At 37.1% G+C, this 27,257-nt stretch overlaps 1 protein-coding gene across 1 annotated transcript in view; it reads left to right on the top strand.

Moving 5' to 3' along the window:
• The window catches only part of CDH13 (cadherin 13), a 488,113-nt gene that overhangs the window by 180,254 nt on the left and 280,602 nt on the right, over positions 1-27,257 (top strand). The window contains exon 4 of the mRNA XM_074158160.1: positions 18,987-19,103. Within this exon, the coding sequence (XP_074014261.1) occupies positions 18,987-19,103 (117 nt within the window). The remainder of the gene's footprint in view (positions 1-18,986; positions 19,104-27,257) is intronic.

The raw sequence follows: 27,257 nt of genomic DNA, 5'->3' as shown, positions 1-27,257 counted from the left end.
ATAATACTGACAATCTTCACTTCTGTACCTCTCTGCCTCAGATTTCTGTGTATAAAATGGGGATACTCAATAAGTATATTAAAGGTAAGGTATTTGGATACAGAGTAATAGAGATCTTTTACCTTTTGCTGGTAGAGAATCAAGGCCATTCTTTGATTTTGGTTCTTTAATTTAACTCTTATTCCAAGCCATCTACTTAGTGAGTTACATCTGAGCTCAACCTCAGGGGACGGATGCAGTGGCATCTTGGAGGTCTTGCTGTGGCTGGCAGTTTACCAGGTAGAGTTTACTGACTTTGTTTCTCCCTAGAAAGGTAACAAGCAATTCAGCATATATCAGGTTAGACAAACAGATCTTTGCCTTTAGCTTATGCTCATCTCCAATAAATTTCCTCTGGCCTTTGACACCCCATGATTATCATTTCACGTGTCCATGAGGACTAATTTGTAGTCCCTTCTGATAGTAGTGTGATTTACATGTGTGAAATCTATTTTCCCCCAAAATGCCCGTGGACTACATAGAATCATAGAATGGTTAGAGTTGGAAGGGACCTGAAAAATCATCTGGTTCTAACCCTCTGCCCTGGGTAGGGACACCTCCCACTAGACCAGGTTGCTCAAAGCCCCATCCAGCCTGGTCTTGAACACCTCCAGGGACGGGGCATCCGTGGCTTCTCTGGGCAACCTGGGCCAGTGCCTCACTACCCTCATAGTAAAAAATTTATAGCAGAGGTGCTTCAGCCCTCTGATCATCTTCACGGCCCTCCTCTGGACTTGTTTCAACAGGTCCATGTCCTTCTTATGTTGGGGGAGTCAGAGCTGGACACAGTACTTCAGGCGGAGTCTCACCAGCGCAGAGTAAAGGGGTAGAATCACCTCCCTCGCCCTGCTGGCCACGCTGTTTTTGATGCAGTCCAGGATGGGGCTGGCTTTCTGGGCTGTGAGTGCACGTTGTCTCATTTGAGTTTCTCATCAACCAACATCCCGAAGTCCCTCTCCTCAGGGCTGCTCTCCATCCATTCTCTGCCCAGCCTGTAGTTGTGACTTGTGGTGTAAAGCTGAGTTACATGGAAGTCCTTTCAGCAGATGTGTCTCTAGATATATATATGGATGTACTACACAGCTTTTGTGCAAACTAATGGGCATGAATTATATATTCTTAAATGGTTCTCCCATTTATTAAGGTTAATTTCATTTTTAAAAATACCTGAAAATAAAAATAAGGTTTAGAAGATTTTCTTTAACTCTTAACATGCTGTAACTTTTATCATGTGACAGCTAGCATAATTCACTGTAGTAATTCTCTTATTAAGAAATGGCATACTAAGCATGTTTTTCCACCAGAAAGTTTCTTTTTAATTCTCATTATTTCATATCTGCCACTGTGCTAAATGAGAACATGACTTAACTGTTGATATTGATTTGCATGTCATTTTTTCATTTCACTTTCCTATTCAAAAGGAATCAATGCTGACAAGTTAATGAACTCCAGCTACAAATACACAGATAAGCCAAGGGATAGGTTTAGTACCTGCCTTGTTCTAATTATGAAAGGTTTTCCTTAGGTGACTTTTTCATGTTCACTACAGGGAAACTGGAATGCTCTGTTCTTATAGTAACTGTCAACAAAGCAGTTGGAGAAGTGATGTAATAGGGGACTATTTATAGGAACCTTTTAGCAAGTCTAAATTCATTTATCCCAGTATATTTAAGTCTTTAATATTTACATGTGGAATACAATTACTTAAAATGAAAGTACACCAAGCCCTAGGGCTCTGCATTTAGTAAGGGTTCATAAAACTATGCTGCATTATATCTTCTATTTTTAAATTGACTTCTTGTATAAATTAATAGCTTTGGACAGTAGTAGTGGAGATCAGGACTGTAGAACTACCTCTCAGAGATTTTTCACTAAACTTGTTTGAAAATCTTTTGCCCCTGATATAATGACTATATCTGGTATATAAGTTTTTCCTTTGTGTTTTGGGTGGGTTTTTTTTTCATATATATTATTGCAATTTCTGTTTTGCTGTTGTTTAACTCGGATAAATTGGTGAATCCGGTGCAATTGATACTTTGGCTGGTATCTGGTTGCTGGGAGTTATGATCTGGTCAAATCTGGTTCAGCGCTAGAAAAAAATGAAAATCCTGGGGTCTATTTCTTAGTCTTATGGGTAGGTTTTTTGTTCATACAACTTGAAGCTTCTTCCAGAAAGGCAGAGCTGTAAAACAGGGTAAAATTGATCTTTACGTTAATCAGTGCTAATCTATAGCATGTGCAAAGCTGAAATAATTCCTATGCTTGTAGAGGATGAATAGGCTGCAGTACTCATCTGCGGTGGAGGTTTATGAGAAGGTAATTCTCCGCCACCTGGGAATTTTCTGTTAGGTACTTTCTGCATTGCCAGCAGTGATACAGGTAGTTAATCTGATCAGGGAATTTTGTCACCAAAGTCACTTGTGGACTTTTGGAATTAAAGACTTGCTTTCGAAATGTTTGCATGGGTTACAAGACCATGCAGAAATGGAGTGATGGAACAAAGAGAAGCTGTATGTATTAGCTAGCTTGTGAAGTAAATTTCTCTGGTGACCTTAAAAGGCAGGGAACAGTATGTTTCATACTTTCCACCATAATTTCTCTTTTCAGAAGAACAGGGTGGGGATGGTTGTGGCATGCTGCCCTGAATTCCATATGCATGCCTTGCCAGGCGTTGCTCTGGCAATGGGAATAAACTGTTGCCTCTGAGGAATACACTAATGGTATTTGGCCAACCAGACAAGTGGCATAAACAAAAGTTTAAAACTGTATTTTGGAAGTTATCCCTGCACAGTGTTAGAAGTTTGTTCTGCTTCCGTGTTGTGCTGATGATGCTGACAGGCAAAGTCAAGGTGCGCTGGTTTATTGACTTTAGAGGGAGCTCTGATTTTTCAGGAGGAGGGAGCTAGACGTGTGGCAGAAGAAAATACCTTTTTCTCCTTTTTACCCCAAAACAAACCAAACTCAAAACACAACTAAGGAGCACCAGCAGCAATGTTATTATTTATTGAGGATGCCAGGATGAGAGATTGAAAAAGATGTTTTTAAATTTTTTTTCCAAATTATTATTCCAGTTTTGCAAATGGATATGCATGGGGATAAGTCTGATGCAGGCTTCAGTTCTCTGTCATTTTGTACTGTTAATATTTTCCTAACATGAGGAAAAGGTGAAACAACAAAAACATTGATTCAAGATTAAAGTTTCAAAAGCTTAAGATTTGAACTTTACTTAAATCTTTTGAAGGGGTTTGAAAAGCTATTATGTAATCATATCTTTCACTTCAGCTGCAGTTGGAACAATACTATCAACATAGCATAAAAATATTGTTTTTATCATGTTTCTGTTTGTATTGCAAGAGTAAATAACTCTCAGGACTTCTAAATTTGCAGGCTCAAGAAGTTTGTGATTATTCAAGATAAGCTTCAGACAAGCCTACAGACAAGCCTACCCCTGCTATTTGTTTTGTGCAAATGCAGACCTCCTCGTGTTTTTGAAGTATAGCCATATCTGACATGAGCAGTGGGGTCACTTAGTCTTTGTTGTTTTTTAAAGTTAATGCTAGTTTCAGTGTATTTCTTGTATTTTCTTGGAAAGTTTAAATGTAATTGTGGTGTAAGTACACAGATTTAGTAACAGAGAACTATATCCCTTATTATTTAATACAAAAATTGAGGTGCTTGTGATTCAGAGAAAAAGAAAGGGGTGTGGGGGGAAGACCAGTCTGAGAGTGATCTGGCTGTAATCCCTGTATCTGTGTAGTAACCAAGATAGTCTGAAACTGCAAACTTTGACTGAAGTCTCATGTAGACCTAGTGCCTGAAGAGAGAGACATGGCTACCTGAGACATCACTGAGATGCTGCGTGCTAGTTCTGCTTCACTACCCAGATGTTCAGATCATGGAATCACGGAATTGTCAGAGTTGGAAGGGACCTCTAGAGATCATCTAGTCCAACTCCCCTGCTAAAGCAGGATTGCCTAGAGCACATTACTCAGGACTGCATCAAGGCATGTCTTGAAGATCTCTGGAGAAGGGGACTCCACAACCTCCCTGGGCAGCCTGTTCCAGTGCTCTGTCACCCTCACTGTAAAAAAGATCAGCAGCTTAAATCTGAGCTCTTCCCTGTACTTAACAGATGCAAAGATTCTTAATAGCGTTCATTAACTGTGTTTTTATGCTGTCCTATGGATGTCTTGCTTTAGAAGTACGTGTCAAAGCTTTGCGGTCTGCCTTAGCGGTTCTTCATACTGATTTTGCAGAGTCAGCTACAGCAGAGTGGGTTTGAATAATTTCCTGCCAGGGAATGCCTATCACCTCAAGGAGGTGGAAATAAATGGAAACAACGTTGCCAGAATTAAAAGAGAATAATGGGAAGGAATCCTGTTTCTGCAAACTTTCTAGGAGAGAAACTGGGAAGACAGCTAAGGGAGTGGAGAGGTGGAGAAAAATGATCAGGTAAAAGTTGTGGCAGACAGAAGAGGTCATCAAGAATACTGAATTAAAAAAAAAAAAAAAGCGGGGGGGGAGTAGGTAGATGGGAGATTGGAGCTCAGAAAAAATAAAGGAAAAGAATGTAAAAAAAAAAAAAAAAAAGCAAGCTATATCTATTCTTACAGGTTTTCTCAAATTGTTCATGCCCTCTCCCTCTGTTTTAGTTTCTCTTTGCAGCCTCTAGCATGAGTCCCATAAAACTTCACTAAGATTATAATGCAATACCTTGGCACCAATCTCTCTTGTTTATGTGTCCATTAGTTCAAAGCCACAGACAGGCAATTTATTGGGTATGAAAAATGTCACCTATGGCACCCTCATTTGCATCTGAAAATTGATTTTTGTCACACTGGGATTTTAGGACAACCTTTTTTGGCAGCCAATATTGCCACAAAACATAATAAAAATAATTATGTGGCCACAAAAGCAGGTAAGGTTCACTGTAAATTTTAAGTCTCTACAGAATTGTAGTTGGCAAGGCATTATTGATGAGATTGTGAAAGAGTTACCTGTGATAATCCTTCTTGATGATTTAATATTGACACCTAAGCTTAAAACATAACTTGTGATTGCCAGCTAAGTGTATAACAACATAATGGTACTTGATTATCTTTAGTCAAACATTCCAGCACGACAGCAGAATATTAGAAATGCCAGTTGAACAATTGATGAACTATTAACTAAGATTTTTAAAGTGATAATTACTGAGCTATGGAATGCTTTTTAAGAAAGTACTATAAAACACCTTTTGATGATCAGTTAAAACATCACCTACTTAGCATTTTTGCAAGTGCTAAGTTAATTCATTTTTCACTGTTTGATGTATTTGGCTCTTGGAGTCTGCCAGTTTTTGTCTCTTTGCTGGCGAGATGGTTAATGTACATGGGAAGATGTCATTGTCCATTGTGATACTGAAAAATCCTATTAATTATCAGTGTTAAGTTGCTCAAACACTTTCATTAGTTATTTTGGCAAAACAATTCCCCAGGGCGAGATATATTTATATAACAAATTCCTCTAAAGCTGAATCAACCATAAATGGATTATGCAAACTTGTTTCCTTTCTTGTAGATAAATTGTTCTACAGCAGTGTTCATTATGAGAAAGTTCTTTGCCCACTGTAGTACTTTATCAGCACAGAGTAATCTACAGCTTCAGTTTCAATGGTAAAAAGACACCATTCTTTAATATGAATGCAGCTTTTAATCTTAGCTCAGGATGTTGGTTCTTTTTTTTTTCTTTTCTGCCTTATTTAAAAGACAGGCAAAGGATGGCAATTTATAAGCTCATATTCCTTAAACCGAGTTTCTGTATGCAGCTATGAAGGGAGCAATGTGCTATTAAAAATGGATGATCATGATTTGAGGTGCATGCTAGAGAAAGGAGGGAGAAAAAAAGTGATTCTTTGGTACTTAAGAAACGGATAAGTTTTTATACAAACATTGAAAGTATGCAGTGGGAAAATTTGGGTTTATTGAAGACTTTGGTTTTGCTAAAATAAAAATTTATACCTTTGTTTTCTAATCAAATCCATATTCAGTGTTTTAATACTTCATGAATAACACTTTGGCATTTGAATATTGAGAGAAGTGCTTGGAGTGTGACACTACTTCTGGCTGGTTTTGTGGAATGCCTTTTCTAGGATTTATGAGATGGGCCATTAAACAGTAAGCAAGGGCTGCGCATACATATTTCACATTCACTCAGTGCTGTTTCTGCTAGCAGAAGGATTTGATCTTAATCATGGGTTAGTCATAGTCCACCCAAACTAAGCCTGTTTTAAATCATGAATGGCACAAATATTTTGCACTGACACCAGGCTTCAGCTGCCAGACACACTTGCTGTCGTTTGGGACCCACTGTCAGCATCTAGCAGAGCTGCTGGCTTTAAAGGGAGTACCAGGAAACTTAGAGATTTTACCTAATTAGTAGTGAGATGTATCTCTGTTGGCTACCACAAGCATCACTCAAAATTAGACCCAATACCTTTATATTCTGATGCGGCATTACAGTTTAGCAAAATCTCAGATATATTTTCTTTGCAAATGGTTTTATTGTTGATCAGTTCTTGCATCCTGGGTTTAAATATTTACTGGGGAAAAAAAATTTACTGTTGTTTTCTAAGTTTCTCTGTTGTTTTAGTAGTATTTCTTCCTTTGGGGTTTTTTTTTGGTTTGGTTTTCATGATTTCAGCTATATTTTGAATGTAGGCTTTATAGTTTGTAGAAGTAGCCTGGATCATAGTCTGAGAGTGTGCTCAGTAACATAGTTTTACCATATTTGGTTCTCTTCAACTGCCGGTAAAATTCTTAATATAGTTTTGAACCAATTATTTTGAGTTATAAATCATTGCATCCAATAGAGAAGAAAAATCATTACTATCAGTGGAGAAACAGGCAAATACAAGTGGTTCTTTTACAAAGTTAAAGAAAGCAAAAAAGGAGTGAGTGTCAATGTTTCTCATACTGATAGCATCAACAGGAAAAAAAAAAGATTCTACTGTATTTCTATATCTGCTACATTGAAATACTAGTGGATATTGTTTCAACCTTATTGACTAAGACCTGGCTGTTGCTATCAATATGAACAAGACTACTTGCTTCTCTTTCTTTGCTTGCTCAAAGCTCTGAAAAAGGCTAATAATAATTTCCTTGGATCTCCATGATTTTTTCTGACCTAACTGCCTATGCTTTAGTCTAGGAAAGTACTAATCCCTGGAAAGTACTAATCAATAGAAGAGAAACCCATAATTTCTATGTAGATAACTAGTAAAATGAATTATTGCACAGGTTCCATTTCATTCCAATGCAAGACTATTCCAAACTTCCATCCTATTCTTTATCATCTTTACGTTTCTGGAAATTATCTTTTCAGCCAAATAAGCTCCCTATGCCACCGTCTCCACTGATTCCATGCAATTCGTTTGTTTTTTAATGTATGGGTTTGTTTGTTTTTGCGATTTATGCTACTAGTACTCCGAGTGGCACAGGCATTACTTCCCGTCAAGTCATTCAGATCACAGAGATAACCTTTTTGTTTTCATCTTGTGCTGTAAATGTAATAAATCAAATCCTTGCCAAAAGCAAGTTTGAATTTTATATCATGAAATTTGCATTTCATGCTCTGTTGCTTATTCACAGAAGCCATCCAATCTGAAAAGAAAAATAATACCACATGACTTGTGTAACTAATACAGACAAATGTTTCTAAGCAACTGCCTGAGCAATCCGAAGATCAAAAATTACTCATCTGAGAAACTTGCGTATAATGGTAGATAATGTATTTGTTCACAGATTTCAAGGTCTGCTAATGGACAGTTTGTAAACTGAAACAGGGCCAAAAATGTATCAAATTATGAGTGTTGCAATTTATTAACCTTGTCCCTATGAGATAAGTTCAGCAAAATAAAGCTATTTTGAGCTAAGAAACTGGTACTGCGCTTCGCTCCACTCTGAAATGGTCAGGCAATAGCAACCAGACCCCTGTAAGCACTAAGCTAGTAGTTTGATTTTGTTGCAGTGCTACATTCAGCTAGCAAAGAGAATGGCGCAAAGAAAGTTGAATAACACAGAGTAGAATTCATTTTCTTACATTCCTTGAAAATTCTGCACTTCATAGAAGCAGCACGCTGTGCATAATCTGATATACACAATGGGTCTTTGGTCACATTTTGAAGCACAGCATTTGTACATGGCATGTGTGATGAGAACTGAAGAATTCATCTTACAAATTCATAATGCTATTTAAATACAGACCAATTGAAATTCTTCTGGGGATAGCTGCATGATGGATAATTATGAGGAGTACAGAGAGATTTTCCTGATTTAGCTCAAGCTGTGAGAACTGGAGTTTTTAATTCTATAATTCTCCTGCTAAATTCCAGTGTGTCAGTAAAGGCAGCAGACATCACAGGTCTGACTTTAATGACTTCAGTGACTTTGGGAGCAAGACAATACGGGTAGATAAAAATAAAACTTATCTGACAGAACTGGACAAATATGAAATATGAACAAAAATGTGAAATGGAAACTAAGGGGTGGTAATATTCTGTTTTGGTTGGAGCTCAGGTTTTTGAATGCATTTGAATGTGTTAATTCTTTTTCAGAAAGGCACTGGATTAGACATCAAGAGACCTGAATAGAATTTTTAGATGTGTGGGGTATAAGTGTTAAAATAATGTGATTCACTGAAAAGTCTCTGGGAGCAATTATTAGAATAATACTGAACCTGTGTCTTCTCTATCCCGTGTGAATGCTTTGACCACTGGACTATCTGTCCCTATTCAGTCACTCCATTGTAGTCAGTAAGGAGCTATGGAGTCCTCTAACCTTGCTCTGACTGTTTTGAGAATATTATTTCTTTTTAATAATCTTAGGTGCAACTTCCCACTGACCAGAAACCCAGAGCAGGTAGCCCATGGCCAATGCTACAAAACCCAGGCAGTAGGAGTAGCAGTGGAGTTGCTGAACAGATGGCATGCAGGCTGAGAGTAAGGTTGTTTGGATCTGTCTTGTCATGGCCAGGAAACTTGAATAAAACTTGTTTACTTGGTGTTTGTGTAGGTGGTGACTGTTCTCATCCCATGGAGACACTCAGTTAAAAGTCAACAGGTGTGAAGTAGGGAATATAAATATTTCTATGCTACTATGGCTGCACATTGTTAGGGCAGAATGCTGAGATCCAAACATGTGAATTTTAATGGTATACAGTATTGAACTATCAATGTCACATTTCATGTATTGTAAAGCTGTACTCAACTTTAGTTTCAGCAGTTATAATCCAGAAAAAAAAAACCCCAAACCCTTCAAAGTATTGTAAACTATAACTCCTGCCATTTTAGGCTTTTTTTCCTAAAGTATGTGGCAATTAATATTGTTAGAAGCTTGATGTTACAGCTCATGAATCATTGATCTGTTCCAGTATAGCAATTAATTTGCTTCTGATTCCTGACAGGTACGTTCTTTGAATTTCCTGAATTAGACTTAATTTCCACCAGGTGATTAAGGAAAAATGTGAGAATCCACTGAGATCTCCAAGCCAATGTTTGGGTCTCCATCTTGCATGCTTCACTTTTCTTTTGGAAATGTTCAGCAAAAAAAGTTGAGCTCTGATTTCCCACCTTAAAATAGATATGGCAACACCAAAACAATGTTGCGATTTCTAACTAGCATATTTTACAAGTTTTATAGAAGTTGGATCTAGATAAAAAATTTGACTGAGTGTCTGGATTTTGAGGGTTTTTTTTAAGTGTCTTAGTAGTCATACTTTTTTAAAAATATGAGTTCTTAGATCCCTTTCATCTAAGTCAGAACTTCACCTGCGTACGCTCTTCTTCAATAATAGTATGTGGGTCTTTGAGACTGTCTAGACTAATGAAAGGCTTAGAACTAAGGCGCATTGTCCTCTGAATTTAATTGGGTCACTGTGGTGGGAACAAATAACACAGGGCATGTTCAGGTCTTGTATTTTTATCTTTGACGAATGCCGTTAAAGTCCAGTACCAACTCCGGTACCACTTGGGTTGTAATAAGAAGTTGTCCACAAGACACTACGACACTGTCTCTTTATTTGTATCACAGAATAGAATTAAGCTTCTGGTATCAGACAGTTACTGTCTGTTAATTTGTTTGTATTGAAGAGTAAAAATACAGCCCAAGTTGTGAAGTGGATTAATACCCTACAATTTCAGCTCTTTGGACTCAGTTAATGCCTGTTAATTAATTTGTTCTGAGTGGCTGGACCAAGTGGCGAAGTGGATTAATGCACTAACATTTCAGCTCTTTTGACCAAATTTCAAGTCTAGCTTGGTGAATGAGGAGCGTTGCTGTAGCCTGGATCTAAGTGGGCATTTTGTCTTCATCACAGACTACCACTTTATTTGTCAGTCTGGCAACTCCTGTATGGGAAAGCACAAGAATGCCAGTTCTGTAGAGCACCATGCATGCGTAGTCAAGTCTAATAGACTTTTCTGTTGTGCAGATCTATGATCTAAACATAATGCCTTCCTGCTTTGCAGTCCTGTGTAAGATAGTATTTTTGCTAGGAGTCAATACAGCTCTGATCTAATGGAAAGGAGGAAGGAAGTGGTGCAGGTGCTTGACTGCAACATTACATTGCATGCAAGGGTGTACCAGTACTAATGGAAAGAAAAGTACTGAAACTCCCTCCCAATTAAGCTGTCCTTGATTACTGCAGCAAGAAACAGGCTTCTCAGACTCTTAACAGAAGGGGTCTTGTTTTTCAGCATGAGGTAACTGGCAATTTTTTTGCAATACCCATGACTGGGTCTCCTACATGTAATCTGTGTTGTACAGAGAGTATGATTCATCTGGGTGTGCCCAGCTGATTGCACATGCATGCTGCTAGTTGCCAAAATGTACAGGGTAGGGCTGTAGGACATACAGACAGTGTCTACATGGTGAATTTTTTCCTAGGTTTTGTGAAATCTCAAACCAAAGACCGAATTCCTCATTCATCTCCCTAGAATTCTAGAATTTTATGGAATGGGAAAATAAGACATATTTCTGAACAGTCAGGGAAAATAAGACATTTTCTGAACAGTCAGGATTAGTGATACATTTTCAGAGAAGGAAGAGATAATTTTTAATGTGTGTATCTGTCCAACATGACATGAATTCATTCTCATTTTAAATAAAGACCTGCTCCTTTTTTTTTTTTTTTACGTGAGAAACAATGACCTGGAAGCTTTGGAACCCATTGGTCTGCTGGTAGCTCTACAAGAGTTTCTGCTGTCCTGCTTCTTGAATTTCTGTTTACACCACGCACACCGAGTTTACAATGCCACTGTTGTGATTTGACAGAATTTGTAGATTCCTTGAATTGGCTTGGGTGGCTGTGCATCAGGAAAATGGAAGGGGAAGGGAGAACAGGGTTCTGGATGTGTTATGGTGGTGTCTCTCCAGGTCTAGACTGATCTATGGGACATCCAAATCTATTTGCTGCAGTACTTCATGCATGTCATCTCAGCTTCCAATGAGAAAGTCAGGGGTTAAAACATGGCATTATGAGGAATTGCTATTTCTTTTCTTGTCTTGAATGAGTCGAAGGACCTGTACCAGAAGTGTTCCCAAATCTACCAGGATGTCACAGATTTTGACACTGGCTGTACTTTTCAGTGGGAGTACAGAACTGGTTATCTGATTAAGACAGGTGAAATAGGGATGCTTGGGAGTTGTAATTCCAAGACAGATGTTGTTCAAAACCAAAAACCTAAGAAGAGTAAAAAAATAGGTATTTCTGGAAACAAAAAATGCAAATTTGACATTACTTCAATTTGGGTAGCGTTGTATCATCAGTGTTCAAGGGAAACAAATTCAAAATGAATGTTAATGAATAAATGTTTTCCAAAGAAAACCAAGACTTGCAGAATTACAGAGACCTGGAGGAACAGAAAGTGAGGTGTTACTTGAGAATGCAGGAGGTGCACAGGAAGAACAGAAGGATACTGCAGAATTTAGAAAAGAATAGCAAGGTAAATAATTGGTGTTTGGAATTAGATGAGGAGTTGTTTTGTTGAAGGAATGGGGATAATGAAGAAATTGAGGGATAACAAGGAGTATGTGGCAACAGAGCTTTAAAAATTGTTGGGGAGCAGGACTATGAAGGTTTTAATAGTAACCACAGCTTGGAGTCTTCTCAGGGGGTAGGAAGAAGTGTTTCATGCATCCATTCAGACGTAGGACCAAGGCTGCAGCCGCTAGATCTATTAAATCATATACATGACTTTAACATACACTATTATTGCTTTAGGGTATCTTGAAATTGCTTTTGTGCAGCACTGTTAAAATACAATGAATTTCATAGCACTGGAGCAATCCAGAACATGGGTATAGAATGTGTTAGTTTTCTTCTGTATACTTACAGCTGGCTGCCCTGCAGCAAGGCATAGAAAGCTGTTTTTCCAAAGTAGGACAACTTCTGCCATGAATAGGATTTATTTTACATAAGAAATGAATTTTCTTTATTAAAGATTGTCCTTATATCCCAGAAGTGAAACGTGGAACAGCTTGTTCATGGCTGCTTGTCGTATTCCACATTTGGAGTTGTCGATAGTCTGCTGCTGATCCACAGATTTTGTGGCTTTATATGGGTTATTGCACCACCAAAAGGGTTCATCTTTGATTCATTTATCATGCCCTAGAATTGAGAGATGTATTCTTTCTCCTTCTCACTCTGGAAATCAGGGTGTTTTCAACTTGTGTGAAGCTTGCTTGTGGTTAAAGGGAAGCTCTCACATTTTGAGTTCCTCCAACGTAAGTGAAGAAAGGAGGCCACTCAGTAGGAATATTAAGAGTAAGAAGTTAAGGCTTTGTGTCCATACTGTGCAATGAATTTCCATGTGACTTTGAGCCTCAAAAAGATCAGATTTGAGAAAGAGATATTCTGAAACAATTAAAACCTATGTGTTTAATACTATTTTCAATACGAGTATAATATCTAAGCCAATGGGAGATGCTTTAATTAAAAGAAAAAAGAAAATTAAAGCAAAAAACCCCCTGTTTTCAAGGTAATTTTTTATTACAGGACACATATCTTAAGACTTGTATGCCTTGCCAATTGCATCAGCAAGTGCTTTCCTTATTTACGCTGCATTTACTTAAGGTGCTGAAAGTTTTGGGACATCTTTACCAATTTTGATTTTTTTTTTTTATGGCATGCTGTAAAAACAGTCTGGTTTTGTTTGCTTCGCAACCAGTGTAAGCACAGTAGAGATGGGGAGAAGAGTATTTTTAATGGTGATAAGCAATGTGTTGTTAGTGTATCCTGGTGAAGACAGAGGCACAAGGTCAACCGTCGCCTTTTTCCTTAAGCCTGTACTTGCAATGCTGTCTGACAGATGCAGTCAGTCAGAGCATATTTAGTTGTTTGTGTATAAGGGATACCTCATTATATTTAATGAGCAGTGTGGAACCAATATGAGATTTCCTGAAAGAGGGGGTGATCCATATACGGTTCAAAATGAGAAAATAACACAAAATTATTACAAGAAGAGTCTGAAATATTAATTTATAAAAACAAAAGGCACTTGGTTGTCATTTCTTTGTTATTCTCAGAACAGGTAACTCCTATGGTTAATGTGTATGAAAGGAAAGTTAATGGCATTTAGTCCATTAAAATCTTAGAAAAACTTCTCCCCGACACAGAATAAGGCAGATATGAAGGTAAATGAAACAGACTTTAATAGAAACAGGACTTTTCCCTCACAAAAGATACTGCAGAGGTTCAGGGCAATAATGAAATGTATCATTTCCCAAAGCAAAAGTTCAGATTTGTCTCCACGATAGTTGACACTTTGTCACATATGTATTACAAAACCACTTTAGAATAAATTAGCATTAAAATAGTTATGATATCTACATGACCAAATTATTTCAACAAGAATAAAATTTTTCCTAATATGTTCTTGACTCCTTTAAAGATAAAAGGAACCTCCATCCTATTAAAATACTTCTAGCACAGCTAGCTGAATAGCACAGTACCAACGCTGTAGTCTGAGATTACCAAGTGTCTATTAAGTTAATGGATATGTTGGGTATGCAGTGTAAGGATCTGCCTCTCTATTTATGTAACAATTATAATGGTAGAAACACCCAGGGTAATTAAATCAAGTTCTACCAGCAATTTTCATTACCCAGATGTTTTTTCTGCCCATGCTTCACAAACGTGACAGTTTATGTGCTCTGACATACCTCATTCCCCTTAGCATGCTAGATTTTAGCTGGATTTATTCTTCTAAAATATACAATACGATTTTTAGGATGACATTTACAGGCATTGAGGACAGACTATTTTTGAGCAGATGTTTGTGTGTATGCCATTGACCTTTACAATTCCTAACTTTATTTATTGAGTTATTTATTTATTTAAACAGTTGTTCTTTAACTTACAAGTGAAGTTCCAGCACCATTCTTAGATTTTCATATTATTAACACCATGGGAAAATATTTTTCTGTTTTGGCAGATGTTTTAGATTTATTAACTCTTAATGCTGCTTATAATAGCAATATTCTGATGATAGACATGGCATATATAAAGCAACTAGATATTACAGCACAGTTGAGACATTTCAGCTGAGAATTATATAAAAATTATTGCTTTTTAAGTGGATATACATGCAGTTTTAGTTTTTCAGTCTTATGTTGCTGATGTTATTTTGTAGGAAGACTGATATACCACTGAATAACACATCCCATTTGCTTTTTCAGAGGAATTTTGCTTGCAACAAGCATCCGATTAATTTTGTTTATTATTTGTATTTGGGACTAACCTCATTTTATACCATCAAGCTTAGTATACGAATACAACTAAATGGCAAAAAACTCGACCACTTTTCTAGTCATCATAGTGGATTACAGATTGCCACTCCAGTGATGTTTCCAAGCCTTATTGTGACAAATCGATATCAGTATTCAGCCACCTTATTCCCATGACAAGTTCTAATGCAATTTTCTTTTCCAAGAGTAATGGTCCCTGCTACTGGATAGTGACTAGGCCATTCATTCAAATATTCAAGTACTGCAATGCTCCCAAGAGCCCCTGGTAAAAAGAAAGAGAAACAAAACAGAGTGGAGAGTTCTCAAGGGATCTGGGGGAACTGCAACTTGTGTAGCATCATAGTTTGGGCAGACTGGCAGCTTTCAATAAAAGCATAACCTAAATACTGGAAAAATGAGAGGCTGTGCTTGTCGCTTGCTCAATGTGAATAGAGAATCAAGCTTTGTTTCCAGTGAATCAGCATATTGGGTGCTGAATTATTGCTTTACTGATTCCACGTCTAAAAAGGGAATTTAATGAAGTCAAAAATAGGGTGTGAAAGCTGGTTATGAAATAGTGAACAGTGAAATGATAGTTGGATTCTCATCAGATTATCCACTGTCCATGAAAAGAGCAGCTGAAACCTAGTGATCACAGATGTGATATTGCAGTTAAATAGTAATACAGAACCCGGTAGGAATTTCTGTCCTACCATTTTGGTTTAAAAAAAAAATCAGTCAAAATCTCAGAATACTTATTTTTGGTCCACTTTTCTTAGGAAGGCATAGATTTATTTTTTTTTTATTTTTTATTTTTTCACATTTTGCTTGTGGATGGATGTTTGTGGACATGCACTTTAGGTTTCTGTTTGTTGTAGAAAGCAACAGGCATAGGAGAAATAGCCAATGGCTATGATTACCATCTATCTGGGACACGTCGTTCTAGACTCTCCAAACCGCCAGCCCCAGACTCCTGGCACATAAATATTTGTCTGGAGTCGTGGCTGATACAAAGACACATTAGGTACTATAGCATTTGATCAGCTGGTTCCAGCAAAGATGACAGAAAACTCCTTTATGTGTTTCACTTGTGTCAAGAGTCAAAAGAAGACTCTTGTTATAATGCTAGCCTGGTTAGCAAGAAAATTTGAAGCAAAATTACCAACTCTATCCCGAGTAATTTCATATCCCTTGTGAGTTTCTTCTTCAAGAAATTAAATAGTTCAATTCAGTAAAAATTATTATATATGCAATATATCCACCTGTGAATGAGAATCTTTTCAGTGTTTTGACTGTTGGATCAGGTGCTAAGTACACGTGTCATTTCAGATTCTTTGGCTTCTGTCTTATATACTGGTTGAAGACTGAACCATCAGTTGCAGTTACTTGGCATTAAGCAAAATGTTCTTTCTTTTTCTGTGTTCTTTACAAATGGGGAAGTCATTATGATAACCACAAACAGCACTGAATTATTAAACATGTCGGTGAAGTACTCTTGACCTTTTCTTCCTTTCTGTTTACCTGCATTCGTAGTGATGCTTTTGGATACTCATTTAATCAGTCATGTTACTGTCAGGCACCAGGGGATGATGAGAGAGAGAAATCATAATGATGAAATCAGTATTTAAAAACCAGTGGTGAGATTTGAAGAATAAACAATGTGAAACATACTCAGAGAACTGCTTACATTTCTGTGCCCAGTCTGTTGAAGCTTTCTTGTCTGTGCAACAAAATAATTGTGTTTATAAACAAACAAATAAATAATACGATTTTTCCTTTTTTGTTCTAAAGTCCTGCTTGGAGATCTGGAGGCCTTAAGTTTTACCACCCTTCTGCTTTCCTTTTGAACTTCGTTACTTCTGGGTCTATGACTACCAAAACTGGGAGATCTGGATAGGAGAGCTAGATATTCAACAATCTGAAAATTCCTTTTACTCTTTATAGTAAAAGAAACATGATACATTCAAGGTCAGGTTGGATGGGGCTCTGAGCAATGTGATCTAGCTGAAGTTGTCCCTGCTCATTGCAAGGGGGTTGCACTAAGTGACCTTTAAAGGTCCCTTCCAACCCAAACTATTCTATGATTCTTTGATACGAAGAGATGTGAATCTGAATTAATGTCTTGCTCATTTCCAAAGAGCATGCCTCTGGGATTTCTTACTTACATTTTTGTGAACTGAAGGACAACCATGAAGGTAGGAGTTAGCACAAGTGAAAATTGTGATCCAATGAGCACTGCTGCTGTTGAGCTAAAGAACCGTTATTTCCTTTTAGACATACTGGTAGCCACTTTTACCCTCCTTAGAAAAGTCACAGGCACATGCCAGCCAAACTGTCTGCTGTGTTTACAGTATAAGTGATTTTGAAAGCTTACTGCTCCGTGTATTTGCCTTTGGACAGAATTCAGCTCTTTCCTTTTTATTTGACACTTCAAATGTTTTTATCTTGAATTTTCTCATGAATTTTTATTAGGGAAAATTCTTTTGGGAGAAGAATCGAAAGACAAAAATAGGGACCCAAGTGGCCTCCAGACTGAAAGATTAGAGAGAAGTGGGAAAGCCTTTGGGAGAGATGGGAACTCTGTATCAGGGTGAGCCTCAAAAAGTTATGAAAATTGGCAAAATTGTGAGAAGGGATTCTCTGCATGGTTCCCACTACTCTTTGACTTCAGCATGTCTAAAGCTGACCGTTGAGGACTTGAGTTCTCCTTGTTGCTGTTTGTTGTCAAATTTGAGAAGTGACGCTAAAGCTAGTAGAGGTAGAGCAGTGTTTTGGTGATGATAGACTCATTAGATGGGAGGCACCTATACAGATGGCAGCAGGAGCAGCCTGTGGAGTTCTTGACTGATGGATGCCCAGATCGTGCCACCAAGAAAACTCATTCAGCTTTGCAGTTTTATTAAAAATAAAGCTTACGGATGGACCTCTCCTTATGTAATAGAATAGGAGCTATTACAACAACAACATGGATTCCAGAACTGACTGAGAAACTTAGGTTTCTAGAGTTTCTGCATAAAGAGAGCAAAGTGCTATTTGTAGTATCTAAGTACCTTATTGGAATTAGACATTTAATTCAACCTATGATTTCTTTTGTAAAACTGTCATGGCAACCTGAATGAATACTAACAATCTAAATCTTTTTCAGTTTCTCAATTCCCAACATAGTATAAATTTGTGAGTTTGTAGTGGTTTTTTTTTAAAAAAAAAAAAAGGTGGAGAACTTTGGTAGTTGGGGAGAGGCTGTTTTTGACCTTGTGTAGTAATTGAGTGTTCTTGGAGAAAAGAATTGTAGAGACTGTAGGAGGAAGCCAAAGGAAGGGGTGGTCTCTGGGAAACTGCAGCTCATGTAGAGAGAACACTTAAAGGATCAGAGAGCCGAAAGGGAGGGAAGGCAAAGGTGTGACGGACAGAGTTTTCCAGGGGCCAGAGGTCACTGTGAAGAGTTTGCTGTAGCTCATAAAGCACTGAATTGCCTGAAGCTCAGCTAGAACTAAGTACTCCAGAAAATGCAGTGGCAAAAGGAAGTCTTGTGTGTAAACCACTTCTACTTTTGTTCTTTCTGATGTAGTAGCACAAAGTTTTCTCTAAGGAAAAAAACCAACAAAACCCAAAAGACCCAGCACACCCCCTACTAGCTGATATTTTAAGTTACACGTGTGTTTTGGTGTCTATTGTTTATTTTTAACTTACAAGTTGTTGGTGTTCCTTGAGAGTTCATTAGCTGGGGACAGTTCCAGCAAATTCACCTGTAAGTTCTGTTTGATTAAAAGCCTGGATTGTGAAGCGACTGAGTGTACATGCAACTTGAGATGTGATACTGGCAAAATGATGCAAGACGTTTATTTTACAGGTCTCATGCAAATATTTGAGGTAAGCCAGGCCTTGTTTAAGATTTATGATTTAAGCAGTCGTCAGGTTAGGATGGTAGGCACACTTGCTTAGAGTTAAAACTAGTCTACAGGAATACAAAGTGAATATGGTGTGTCCACTGTCACTGTAATAAATGGAGTAACCAGAAAGATTTAAATAATTACTTTGATATGTTATCTCTAATTGCTGGAAAACATATATTACAAAACCTAGAATCTGGTAGTTCAAGTTAATTTTGCCTAAAGATGCAGGGAATGGAAATAACAACTGAATGTTATGTTTCAAGTGTTTGTAATTGGTCTTTTTCTTTTTTAGGAAATCTTTAAGATAGAAGGGAACCTTGGAATTCCAAGACAAAAAAGGGCTATTTTGGCAACTCCAATATTAATTCCTGAAAATCAAAGACCACCGTTCCCCAGATCTGTTGGCAAGGTAAGTCAACAAAGGACAGGATCAAATTTTGTTGCTAAGTAATTGATCTATTTCTCTTAATATTTGTAGTGCCTGTCATGTTGGTAGTAATATCCCAGACAAAATTACGAAGCGTAAAACTGAACAGAGATGATGTTTTTTCTACCTATAATGTGTAGCATACATTCTGGTAAAAAAGCATTAATCAGAGACATATGATTTCATGCAGCTTCTAACTTCAGTAGAGATAGCTGCTATCTGTGTATCTGTGTGTTAGATTGGGGCTGAAATCTAGGCCAGGAGCTTTATGCAATATCCTATTGCATTGTTTCTATTCTCAAGACCTAGGAGGGATTCATAGGGCATTACATATAAAAAAATCTTTTGTTCATTTCTTAGTTAATTGCTAAATAAGTCTTTGCAGGTGTTTCCAGTTTTATTTTTTGTGGTTTTCAAAGGTCTGGCAAAGAAGTGGAAAGTTTTTCTAGTGTCTGCAGGCAACCAAATAGACGAGAGTTCTAACAGCCACTTTTCCAGAATTTCAGATATACAGCTCGTATATACAAAATGATTAAAACTAAAATACTAATAATTGCTCAAATGGCCATTTAGGCATGAGAAGTTGTAATTACATGAATATATTTTGCATGTTGGCAGTTTTGAAATAGGGACCCCTATGCATCGCTCTGATTTTAGGAGGTGTGTTAATGACATGATGACCTATACACCTGTTATTCATCTCAGTGGCCAGTGCGGCCCAAACCATGACAAGTCTATTCTTAATTTCCACCGATATGACTGCTAGAGCTAAATGCACAGCTCGAGGGCAGGATTTTACTCTACAATCAATGTGTAATTTAGCCAGCTGGCACCTAATCAGTTACTTTAATAATTAGGAGAGGTTGTTTTCCTGTCAGTAAAAAGAAAGAAAAACTTATGGAAATTTATGAGATCAGTATAAATTATTGATAGAGAAAGGGGAGAAAATTAAATCTTCATAGATTATTCTATCTGAAGTATTTTTTTAATGTATCCTAAACTTTCTAAAGCCGTTTCTGAACTTTTCCCTTCACATTTCAGTGTTTTATATCAACAACTGAAGTAAATATTGCTGGTTAATATGTTAGTGATAACTAGCTAATTTTTAAGACTTCTGTTATGCAATTTTAAAGCAGTGAGATAATCACAAAGGTTATTTAAACACAGATCTATAGTCTTTCTTTTTTTGTTGTTATTGTTTTAATTCTCCCTATCCCCTTCCACACCTACTGTTCATGAACACTGAACTTTTAGATCTGAGGTAGTCTGAGTTGCTCTCTAGAACTGCCCTCATTAAGTACTTTTATTGGGAGATTAAAATGCTAGTCCTGGTAACTGACGTTCCTTAAGGAAAACGAGATGAATCAGGTCCTATTGTACTTAAATGTTTTCTTAGCATCTTGTCGCCTTGATTTGTTATCATTCCCGAAATGCTAGTCAGGGATCACAAGTACAAGTTAAGTGCATTGGATAATGTACAAAGACGGATGTGTAAAAGCATCTGGCAGTTTGTTTTTCAAAGGCCCTAAGATACCTATCCTCAACTAGTGTTTCAATTATAGGAACTGTAAATAATCAGAACCTGGAAATACTTTGAGCTGTCATCAATTTAAAAAGTCTTTAAATGTATTTTTTTTTCATTATATTTCTAATTTTATAATGTAGACATACGTATTTTGGCTATAGACCATAGCAAGTAGACTGGCAATACACATAGTGTGTATGTGTCAAGTGAGACAAAAATTTTAGAGTTATTTAAAATAATGGAATAACTTTTCTATAAATATTCAGTAATTTGCAAATGAATACTTAAAAAAAGCATAAACAAAAAGGTTTGGAGCCTCAGACATACTGATGGTAGGGAAGAGATTCTATTGTTCCCTAACTAAAAAATTTGGTAGGAGTCAACGCTGAAAATAAAAGCAATGATTTTAGGTCTTTTTGAGATGTCATAGATCTTTATAAGACATGCCGTGAACTCTTCAGAAATAGAAATAGTCTGTACTACTCTAGGGAGCCTTAGACACCCAATTCATATACTTGTTTCAGATCATGCACAAACTGTAGAGAAAGCTGATTATCTGTCTCATTTAACTTTAGATGTTTATTGTGAACTGTACGTAACTTCATGAATTTGCAAAAATTCATTTAGGTGCCCGCTTCTCTAAGACATGAGAAACACATTTATTTCTTCTTCCACGTTATTTTGGGGGTTATGTTCAGAAGCCTCAACAGGGCACTAAATGGACTGGGGAATTAGAGCTTCTGATGTGTATGAATTTCTCTTGAACTTAAACTTTGCTGTCTCTGGTCTGTTGTAATCACTGTGAAGGGACATTGCAGATCTATTTTGTAGCTGTTGTTTCTATATTGTTTTGGGGAAGAGAGAAAACGTACAGAGTGTGGATAATTTGCATGTTATGATAGAATTTAAAAAGTGAGAAGGAAGAAGAAAGGAAAGCAGATTCTGGGTCAAACTTCTGTCATGTAACTGCCAGCAGTCAGGGCTGAGGACTCCTGTAGGTTTGCTGTGATGGGAACAGCAGAGTTTGCCTCATACTGCAGGGGCCCAACACCGTCAGCAGTGTCTTTCTGAGCTCCTGTACTGGGGAAGGGAGGGAAACCACACATTTTCCTTTGTGAAAAATAATTATAGTTTTTATTTTGCTTTCATCTTTGTTAACTGCAGTGCTACATTTTCTGCTCATCATGAATGTGAAGCTTTCCTAAGTGAATGAAATACAGGATAGTGCTAATTTCAGATGTGACTAGTTCTGTTTGATACCATCATGTGGCCCGGTTTGGATGTCCACATAAAAGTTAGGTTTCCAGCTGCACCCTAAGTGTGTTATTTTTCCTTTCTTTCATCTGCTTTAGCAAATTTACCAGTGCAGTTTATTCATGTGTCCTGACTGCCTCTTGTTTCCAACCCACACTGTGTTGCCTGGAAATGCACAAGGTTGGTTGGAAGTGATTGCAGCATCCACCAACAGTTGAGCTGGGCACTTAGGTGGGAGCTGGGCAGATGTGCAAAAATAGGAGAGCAGGGGGAGAACAAATAGTTACATTTTATTTCACAATTATAAAACAAAAGCATAAACAACAAAAAAACCATGGGGATTTTAGAGGACTTTATTCATTAAGGTTTGGTGATATAAATCAGGAAGTAGATACTGCACTGGACAAGTGAAAAAATCGGTTTGTTTTAATTTATTACAAAAATTCAAATTAGTGTTTAGCGTAACAAGGGAATACATGTGTAGAGGCTGTTCTCTGTGCTGTTACTGGCTTTCCAGCATACCCATGTAGGAATTAGATTATTGCCTTGCCATTTGAACACTCTTCTTTAGGGTTTGATCTCTTAATTAAATATCTATCGTAGACATGCTGTGCTTGTAGGTAGAGGAATCTCACCTTTTAGCAGAATTTAAGATTTTGCATACTATCTTTCATTCCTGGGGAAAAATAGTGAGATTAAAATATTTTAATGCACTCTTGGTAATATGGGCCGTTGTGACCAGATGGCCCAGGCTACAACTGTTGACTGTTATTGATGTGTTTTGTTTAGCTCTTGCTGATGTAGCACGGGGATATGATACTCAATTTTTAGTCTCTCTCCATATGTTACTTTTCTGGTTTATTTGTCCACATCATGTCAAATGAAGTACAAAACAGTGGGATGCAGGATTATCTTGTAATTATGAGGATAGGTTATGAGGATAGGTTTCCATAGTATGCTAAGCAAAAGTTTTCTAAGCCTAACTTAAGGGTGGTGGTTCTCTGCATCTATTCGATGGTAATCTTCAGACACACTTTAACTGTGGTGATGAACTGCATGATGGTACTTTTTGAAGTTTAATCCTTACACTAATGCAGAGCTCAAAGTGCAGGAAGGTAGTTGTGGAGATGGTCAACAAGTTCCGGCTCTTTCCAACAAGTTCCAGACATTAGAAGGTGGACATATGTAAAGTGAGTGTATTACTAGAGGCTGAAAGGTTTTGCTATGGATTTTATTGATGGACATATGATGAATCCATGGTTCTATTCTTTAATTTAAAGGAATTGTCCTTCATAAGAACAAGTTTTTAAATTGTTGACACTTAAGATCTGGAAGCCATGAGTGGCCTGGTAAAAATTGGCAGAACTTTCTAAGCTCAGGAAAGTCCAGGAGACAAAAGTACACAGTAAACTTTGTAGGAAACTAGTGCTGAATGAAAAAAAAAAAAAAAAAAAATCAAAACATTTTTTGCCCGTAAGAGAATTTTTTTTTGTTTTTACTTAGCTGTTTTGTCCTTTTGGAAGAAGAGGGGGTGTTGTTCAGATACTTTGCATCAGATAGTGTGTATGTACTCCCTGCCTCTGTTCTGAGCTGATGGACAGTTAGCTGCCAAACGACAATTAGATGGCAGGACTCACCTAAACAAAAGCTTAAGATAAAAAGTGGTGCAGGCTAGCAATCAGGATACAAATCTTTAAGATCTATGAGGAGGTGTTTTCTTTTCCTCCTCTGAGCTGTGAATTTAAGGCAAAGAGAAAACACAACTTGTCTGTTAATGCAGCAATAGAAAAAACCTGAAGAGGGGAGGAAACTGAAGATAACTGGATGGAAAAGCTGCTGGAAGCTTATTATTTTTGAGTGGCTATCGGATTGAGGCTATTTATATATGATAAATTATATGCTTCACAGAAGAACAGCGTTAAGTGCTAAAGATGCAGCTGGAAAAAATGCCAAACTTGAGGCAAAAGTTTGAAGAGAAGGTGATAGAAGTGTCAGGAGAAATTATCATGATCCACCAACCTCTGAAGATAATCTAGAGAGGATTGTACATTACAGAGGGACATGAGAAAGACAACAGAAGAACAAGTACAACAGTAAAATAAAAGCTGAACTGTGAAGTGCATTTGTTCTCCTGGAAAATTAAGCAGAAAATGAGGGAGTAGGGAGAGAGAGCCTAAAGAGAAGAGGAGAAGGGAAAGGTCTTAGCTAGGATGGGTGTCCAAGTCTGGAAGATAATGGTGTGCACTGACAAAGAACTGAATAATGTGCAGAACAGAGGATCTGTACCTAAAAGCCTTTCCAGCACCGAGAGAGAGATCTGTGTGACTCCTTACTGACTTCTCAGTTGGTTAAGGTTTGAATCTCAGTTCTTGGTTTGCATCTTCATGTCAGTTACTAAAAATGATGCAGAAGCAAGAGATTATATTTCTTACTATGGAACTAGAAGTGGGTCTGAGGTCTACAGGAAAAGTCCAGTGGATTTTTAAAAATTATTTTTTAATACCTGTTTGCTTGTTTTCAAATCATCACCACATCAGATGTAATGACCAGGCAGTTCCAAAGAGTATGCTCAGAAAATAGGAGGTGGTTATCAGCAAGAATTTTGACTTGTCCAGAAGGCAAGAAATTTCAGCGACAGCTGAAAAAGTGATGCCACCAGGGAGATGTTGGAATGATTGGCTCCTGGGAAACATTGCAGGGTGAGGACCTTTTTTCAGAGAGTGGATGGCATTATTCAGTTACAAGGAATTCTGATTTCTTGAATCTAAGACTGATGGCATATAAGGAGAGCACTCAGCTAAAGTATGCAGAAGTGTGTCTGTCTTTCTGTGGAGGAAAAGACACATCCACAGATGAGGATATATAAACAAGCAGAAAACTAAGAGTGGTAAAAAGATGCACAGAAAGGGTGTGTGTGTGTTATTGATGAGTAGCACTTAGGAAATAAAGACAGTCTTAATAAATATAGTTCTTTCTAATCCAGCAAGAAAAAGGTTGGGATTAGAGAAAAATCAAGTTATGGTACTAGTACAGTGAGATTGGGGAGAAATATATATAAGCTCAGTTTGTTCAGCCTAGCGCAATATTTTCTGTAAATCCAGAGTGTAATGATTTAAGTGAAAGGAATACACCAGCATAATAATCAGACTCAGTAATAACTAATGGATATAAATTTTGGTGGAAGATTAGAAAAAAAGTTTCCAGTCCCCAGAGAAGAGGAATTAATTTCCAACGGAAGTACTGAGGAGGGAATAAAAAGTTTGATAAATATACAATCACATCACGGTTGCATAGTACGGCTGCTTCTGATCCTGCCATTCTAGTGTTCTTGAAAATGTGTAATACCCCGCTGAGTTGGACCTGAATGGACCGTTGGAGATGTCAGAGTTTAACATCTGATCAAATTCATCGCTTGCATGAAGGAATGGCATATTTCTGACCTCCATGGAAAAATACCAACCTACCTCAGCAATGAATGTAATGAAATGAACAGTACTCTGTTAAATTAAAGGGCTTTAGATGCAAGTACATGAATTATTAAACTACAGCATATTAATTTTCATTAAAGGATATGTATTTGATGTCCTAACAAACCATTAAGTAAAAACAGCACTTCAAATTTATCTCTTTTTCTGAAAGGTCTCTCTTCAAATTTCCCTTTTTAAAAAAATACTGATAGTCACATAAACAATTCCAGCAGAATACATTTGTTCTCTTTAAGCTAACAGAATTTTAATGGAAAGCCTTGTTTACTTAAGATCTTTCAGAAGAATCACACTTGAGCAGCAGACACCTTGGAAAACTGGAAAATAATGAGAATTTACTGTTATTTTTCAGTGTTTGGTGTCGTTAATAAGAATAAAAGAATTTTAAAACATTTGAGGAATACTTCCTAATCTAGTTACTATGGTTACAAGTTTGTTGGAGATAAAGCAGTTCTATGGCAACAATGGAATTAAATTTTCTGCCCAATATTGAAATATCCAGTACCTAATTTCCTGCTTCATAATAAATCATGCTAATGACCTTAAGAGGACCAAACAGAAAAGATTTTATGCTCTGAAGCTCTTCAGCAAAGTATACTGTGGTTTACCTGTCACATTGTTTGTGTTAACTTTGATCTCAGAAGTTGATATCTTAAACTGTGTTGTAGATGAAAGTAGAGGGGAAAAAACCCTGTCCTTGCCAGTAAATTACCTATGTAAAGTAACTAAGATGAAATAAACCCCTGACAACTCATTTTACATTGACACACTAATTGAATTTTAGACTCAAGTTTGTTTATTATTTTTAGATGCAACAGTAATTTAATTTAGCGATGCCTGATGTTAGACACCTTTCCGTATTTTTTTTTCTTAATTGGTTAATTATAGTCATCTTTGCGAAAACAAACCCAAGAAGAAAAATCTCCCCAAAACTCCAGGCCTGTTGCAGCTTCCTCAACCCAAATAAACCCCCAGGCCCATGTTTTAAGAATCCCATGTAGGGTGTGATTCTGTACCAGGTCTTACTGAGCATACTGTGAATAGAGAGTGCCATCGACAGCAGCAGCCACAAAGCCCCTTCTAGGGACGCAGAATAATAGTTATTAAATTGCCATTCCCTGACTTGATCCTCTGTGGTTTTCATGAAACCTTGGTGATTTTTTGTTAACTTTCATCTTCACAATCTTCCAAGATGATTCTATAACCTGAGTTGGCTAATGGAAAGCTTTTTGTTATCCACTTTGGCTCTTCTTTGTCTTGGTTTACTTAAGCTGTTTGAAATAACCACTCTCTGTCCAGCTTGAAAAAGCTATTTTCTTTTTGAATGTAAACTTTTGAGCAAAACCTTGATCTGTACATTCTTAACAAGATGTAGGGCCTAATTCTGTAATCTCATATTGGTAAAATAGGATATTTGGATCCAGGATTTCTGTTTGCTGGGTTCCTATAATCTGTAAAATTTCTTCCTACAAATCTACTTACAGAACTACTTCCTTTTAAATACAATGACAAATGCAACAGACTTATCCAGCATTACCTGGCAGTGTGTTGTGTTAATATATTACTGGCAAGAAGATGAGATCTGCTGAATAGAAAAATCAGTGGAGAGAACATGACCGTAGAGCTTCCTTTAAATCAATTAAGATATTTATTTGATAGCTGTTTCTTCAGGCTGCTTTGGATGTGATCTGTTTGTTATCTGAATACTGTACCTTCTCTATCTAATCATTTTCCAAATTTTCATTCCAAATTATTCCTTTGGTTTCCTATTATGCAAAGTCAGTTGTTAGCAAGAGTATATTGTAATATAAAGCATTATCCAAATGAATGACGTTTTAGGAAGAAAAATAAATTATCCCTGTCAATTTGCAA

The sequence above is a fragment of the Numenius arquata genome, chromosome 13 (assembly GCF_964106895.1).
Source record: "Numenius arquata chromosome 13, bNumArq3.hap1.1, whole genome shotgun sequence".
NCBI classification, from domain to species: domain Eukaryota; kingdom Metazoa; phylum Chordata; class Aves; order Charadriiformes; family Scolopacidae; genus Numenius; species Numenius arquata.
Note: the sequence above shows the minus strand (reverse complement) of the source record. Positions and strands in the feature narration are given on the sequence as shown.